Source organism: Xyrauchen texanus, chromosome 14, assembly GCF_025860055.1.
Source record: "Xyrauchen texanus isolate HMW12.3.18 chromosome 14, RBS_HiC_50CHRs, whole genome shotgun sequence".
Taxonomy (NCBI): Eukaryota; Metazoa; Chordata; class Actinopteri; order Cypriniformes; family Catostomidae; genus Xyrauchen; species Xyrauchen texanus.
In genome coordinates this window covers 6,360,471-6,366,470 of record NC_068289.1, presented here as the reverse complement: position 1 = coordinate 6,366,470, position 6,000 = coordinate 6,360,471, and the positions used below count along the sequence as shown (strand labels likewise).

The 6,000-nt window shown below is 38.0% G+C and overlaps 1 protein-coding gene across 1 annotated transcript in view; it reads left to right on the top strand.

Annotated features, from left to right (window-relative positions):
* The first annotated feature begins 1,335 nt into the window (after positions 1-1,335).
* LOC127655271 (mannosyl-oligosaccharide 1,2-alpha-mannosidase IB) overlaps positions 1,336-6,000 on the top strand; it is a 96,106-nt gene continuing 91,441 nt past the window's right edge. The window contains exon 1 of the mRNA XM_052142977.1: positions 1,336-1,623. Coding sequence (XP_051998937.1) covers positions 1,546-1,623 — 78 coding nt within the window. The 5' untranslated portion in view covers positions 1,336-1,545. The remainder of the gene's footprint in view (positions 1,624-6,000) is intronic.

The window sequence follows — 6,000 nt, the reverse complement described above, 5'->3', positions numbered from 1 at the left end:
GGAATGAAAATCGGTACTCGGAAGGCTGCTTTCTTAAACAAATATTTTTATTTAAGAATATTTTACATTTATTATACATTGTCAACAAATTTGAGAAATGAACACTGACAAAATAAAGAATAAATAAATATATAATATATAGCTAAATAAAAATCAGTAGAACTATTTAGTATCAGTCAAATGCTGACTATTTGAATACTGCCAGTCAATTGGGGGCAGGTTGTAAAACAAGTAGCATTTACACCTGCCGAGTTAAACAGCGGCAGCAGTGTTACACTGTATTCTGCTATAAACATTCAGGAAAAACAGACTTTTAAATATTAAATTTTGTAAATGCAATGACTGGAATTGTTCAGTTGAAGGGGATACCAAACTGTGAATCCTGAATAAAACAGTTTGGTGAATAAGTGTTTACACATTAGCTTCCAATCTGACAAGGTATGAAAGTAGCTACGTGGTTCGCTAGTTAGCTATAAGCTCGTTGTCACAGAGTAAAAGATGGACTTCTTTCCAGCATTGTGTCTCACCAACAAGGTAACAACGTAGTGTGAAATCAACACTCAACCGACACAATCCACCACTGCATTGTTGTCTGCTGATCTGCAAAAAGATGCTGTGATATTTACCTTTCAATCTGCTACGTTACTGTCTGCACTGACAAAATATAGCTGGCTAACACGACAAACACGTGAAATACATGAGTGACATGTTGTCAGGGACAGGGTTAACATTATATTAGTTATATTGAAAAGGGAAAATTTGGTTATTAACTTTCCAGTATGTATTTCACAAGCTAGTTAGCAACTTACCGTGAAGACACCGCTTAACTCAGCACTGTCTGCAGAACCACCATCAGCTCAGCTCTAAACAATGGAGTCGGAGCATGCTCTGCTGGACAAACTATATTATAACCCCAAGCATTGTTTTCTGCATTATATGTTCTGAAAAAAAGTTTTCATAGCGGAAAACATACTCCGATACAATATACCTGTGAAAGGCTAATATTGGCCTACCGATAAATCGGTCAGGCACTAGTGGGGTGTTCAAATGGCCACGTATGAGAGGATTCTGCCTCGCACCCTTCAAATTATATTCCCTTCAGAGTAAGTATGGAATTGTGGTAGTATGTGAAACTCACTTTGAAATGGCATTTGCTCTATTCGTGTTTTGTGATTGGCTCATATTAAAAAGAAACATATGAAATGACTTGGATGATTAATGTCTGGATGCCAATATATCAGATATCTGTTATCTTTGCCAATAAATAGTGCCAATAACTGATAATTCACAGTATTAGTTTCTAAATGAAATGCAATTAAAGTAACTGTTTTTTAATCTGATATTTGGCTGTGGCCCTGCAGGGAGGAGGAGGAGAGTCTTCGTGACAAGATCCGGGCAGATCATGAGCGGGCGCTACAGGAAGCCAAGGAAAAGCTTCGCAAGTCCAAAGAGGAGCTGAAGGCAGAGATCCAGACGGAGAAGACCAAGGTGGCTGAGGACCTGAAGAAGAAGAAAGATGGGCCCAAACCACTGCCTCCAGTACCCATGCCCAAACTGGTAGGGGTTAACGATGGTGACCCAGGGAACCCTGACATCAAGGAAAAGAGGGACAAAATCAGAGAGGTGAGAGGAATGTAGATGAATGTGGTTTTAAAGAGGATAGATTATCAAAATTAAAAAATAATAATGTGTGCATTTATGGGTTAAAAATAATTTCTGCCCTTTTTAAAGTGGGTGTGATTACAAACTCAAGTTAATTATCTCACAATGTTAGCAATTTTCTTTTTTCTGTAGAAAATTCTTTTATCATGCTTCGGTTACAGATGGTCTGAAGTTGTTTTTCTTCTCACACGTAATTACTTCTTACTATTCCTTTTTTTTAAATGGAACAGTTTTGCCCCATTTAATCTGTGTTGCCTTAGAATCAAAATCGGGATCTCTACAGGAATAATTATAAGCTTTTGAAAATGGGATCCAATCTTGAAAGAAAATTACTTTGAGACTTAGCCACTGGTTGATTTGTGCCTGAATGGGTACAGAATGTCTTGGGTCGTTTTCAGACCTGTAGCTCATATGATTTGTTACAATGTTGCATTTTCCTCTTGATTCGGTTTGCTTTTACAAGGCAACATTTCAAAACAGACCAAAACTTTGTCAATAAAAGTCACATGTATGCAAACTGTCCCCTTATTGGTCAGAATGTTTGTGCGCTATGCCAGAATATATCGGTTATTATGTACCTGTAAAAATGTGTCAACCGTTACACATTTTCGAGTGTTTTTTTATGTGGTGCCTATGCAAAAGGTCACTGCATGGCACAGAATGTGTGTTCCAGTTAGAGGTTGCACTGCAAATACACTTTATCTGACATACAGATGATTTGAGTTGTAAAATTTACATTGTGCTGTCATTGGTTGCTTTTGCATTATTTCAGCATTGAAACGCACGCACACGCGCACACACGCACACACACACACACACGCACACACACACACACGCACACGCACAAACAGCAGAGTAAAGCTATTGGAAGGAAGCAATTTTACTAAAATTACTTCATTTATTATTAAACTGCTCCTTTTATAAACCTGAAACTATATTCAATATAGTCGCCAAAATGCAATATATGTGTTTTGATTAGTAATTACAGTGACATGCTGACCTACAGATGTCTTTTCCAAAGATCCATCTGGTATGTTCATGGTTTTTATAGGGATATTGTTTGGTCTGTTGGGTCGGATTGCATTCCCTGCACAAGCGAACCGCTCCAGGGTTCATATGCAATCAGTCCGATACCACCCCCTCTGTGTGGCCTCGGACCAATTGTTTTGGTGCAAATCAAAAGAGTGTTCATGTATACCTAAACAAACTGAACTAAGTGAGAAAATGCACCACGATAACAAATGCTCCAAAGAAGTTCTTAAAACACTGGGACTATTAAAGATTTCTATAGCTAATTTAAGGTATATTTTGTTTTCCACGGCTCAAGATATACCACAACATTTGCTTTACTGTCTGTGCTAGACAACTATGACACATGTACTTTGTCTGTTCATAAATTAAGGTTATGCAGATTGGAAAACGGGAATGAATGGTTCTTGCTAAGTCACTATATTAGTATTGTGGTTGGAAATTTGAACAAACCCCTAATCCTATTAACTTTAACGCAGCTTGCACTGTTTTCTATAACAGGGTTTCCGTGGGGCATTAAAAAGCATTAGAAGTCATTAAATGTTATTCCTACAGGCATTAAAAGTTTTAGATAGTTTTGAAAAAATATTACCAATTTATTTTGAATATAGCCTTCACAATTAATAACTTTGATTTGCTGTCGCAAAATATGTACATTGGTGTGATAAACATGTGGATCTAGTTTGGTAATTGCCTCCGGCCAATGCAAAATTGACAACGCCGGATGTTTGGACAGCGGCGGGCTGGGACCTGGAGGAGTTAGAACAGAGAATGTAAATTTAGTGAAGTTGCAAAGAAATGGGTAAGTGCAAATTCCAGCAAAATTGGCTAGAAGACAAAGAATTTAGGACATGGTTGCTTACATGGTTTGTTGTCAACATGGAGCCGTTACATCTCATATGCAGTCCGATGGCCACAAATGGGCTGTAAAAGGCAGACAGCAATTAACTATCAAGTTACTTCACCGTGACCGACAAAGTAACATCTTCAGCAACTACTACCACCACCACAACTGCTGCTGTAGTGACCACCGCTTCCTGCGGAGCCACTACTGAAGGAAAATCGATCGACCTTTGAGCAGCTTTGGTTCGAATGCGACGCTGCAGGCAGAGGTACACATCAAATGAAGGTCTTTCTGAGTTGTTCCAGGGAATGTTTCCTGATTCGCAAATAGCCAAATCTTTCACGTGGAAAGGACAAAACCAGCTACATTTTAAAATGTGGACTTGCCCTGTACTTCAAAAATAAACTGATTTCTGCGATTAACAATACAGGACAATTGTGAACTACTGGCTTCTGTAGCTTCAGCCAGGACCATATACAGGATCTACCTTGATGAAGAGAGGAGCAAGAGAGAGGGTGCCATGCGTGGACTTAAGAGAAAAGCTTTGGAAGATGAGCTGGAAGAACTGAAAAAGAAAAGGGAGGTGTTGATGGAGATGTGCACCAGCCTTCAGAATAATGTCGGTCAACTAGCTGAGCAGGCCAAAAACAAACCCTGTATAAGCAATTTTTTTTTATTTACTTCACTGTAATTATGTTTATTGCTGTTTAGATAGCCATTTACACTTACAACCTCTTATATAATAGATGGGCAATTTTAATGGTGATTAGGGCCAACGTTTTTTCTCCTTTCTACCATGAAGCCACATTATAAAGCCTTACTCAATTTCCTCTTTGTGGGTAACCTATACACAAATAATGCAATGTGTCTAAATATATTTTAAACTGACTATTTTATCTTTCATTGACAAGAAATACTACTTCAGTAATACATATAATCAAGAATATTAATTGTCTCATTTGTATTGTCTGTACATTTCTAAGGATCCTATTTTCAACCTCACCTCAGAAAACAGTTTAAGGGTGCTTATTCAAAAAGTAATTCTAAGTTGAAAGTTTATGTCATAAATGTGTGTGTGATTGATAGTTATGTTCTAGGGGTAATCGGTGTCAATGAGTAAAAGCTCTATTCAAACAATCCATTCAAGCTTTAAAGTAATTAACATAATCTGCAGAGCCACACAGAGTCCTCGATGTATGTGATGTGAGTTTTTTTCTGTGTGCACTGTGGACGTGTGTCCTACCTTTATTTAAATGAACTTTGGTGCCTGGACATGCATCATCCCAACTTCCTAAATCCATGAGCCTCCCTCCACCTTTGTCATTGCTATATAATTTGCATCACTGTTTGGTTTTACCATAGGGAGTGACCACATTGGCTGCCGATGACACTCCTCCTAGTCAATTACATTTTATTTGTATAACGCATTTCACAACACACACAGTTTCAAAGCAGCTTTACAGAAAATTAGACATTAACAGAAGATAAAAGTGTAATATCTATAATGTTGTTGAGTCATCATTGTGTAATTAGATAAAATACGATTTTGAATTGTGTTTAAAAATAAATAATAATTGTATTTATAACCCCAATGAGCAAGACGAAGGTGACTGTGGCAAGGAACACAAAACTCCATAAGATGTTGGTTAATGGGAGAAAAATAACCTTGGGAGAAACCAGGCTCACTGTGGGGGCCAGTTCCCCTCTGGCTAACATCATGAATATAATGCCAATATTACTTATGTATAGTTCAAGTCATGGTTTAAAATTATTAAACTATGTAAGTGTTAAGGGACAGTGTTTAAACATAGATTTTGTATGAACTGTTGTTAGGTTAATGATTAATGTCTTTTGAAGTCCATCCTATATTAACTGCAGAAGTTCGATGCAGTTGTCCTGCTTATTTGACTGATGAAGGGTTTTGTTGGCAATTGATAGTCTATGTATTCCATTTCAAGAGCGTAGTCCATCAATAGACCGAGGTGATGCAGGCAGAGATCAGTGAGGTTCAAAGTTCAGACAATGGCATATGAAGTATCCTATGTCTTATGGTTGGAGGTGGCATCAGTTCATCATCTGAAGTCCATCATAATAGACTGAAGTGATGTATGGCTGGCACCGGCTGCATGTAGTCATCATCACTCAGAGACATGTAGCAGTGGAATCCAACATGAAGCAGGAATGGAGCTGAATTCAGCTGGTTCTGGTCACCTCAGTATAGGAGTCTCAAGGTTGAGATAATGAAACATAAAACGATGTAAGCATAAATGAGGGAGTGTGTCTGCATCTCAAACAGTGTTAGGGAGACTATTCCATAGTTTAGGAGCCAAATATGAAAAGGATCTACCTCCTTTTGTGGATTTTGTTATTCTAGGATCTATTAACAGGCCAGAATTTTGCGATCGTAATGAACGTGATGGAATATAGCGTGGTAGAAGGTCACTTAAGTACTGCGGAGCTAGACC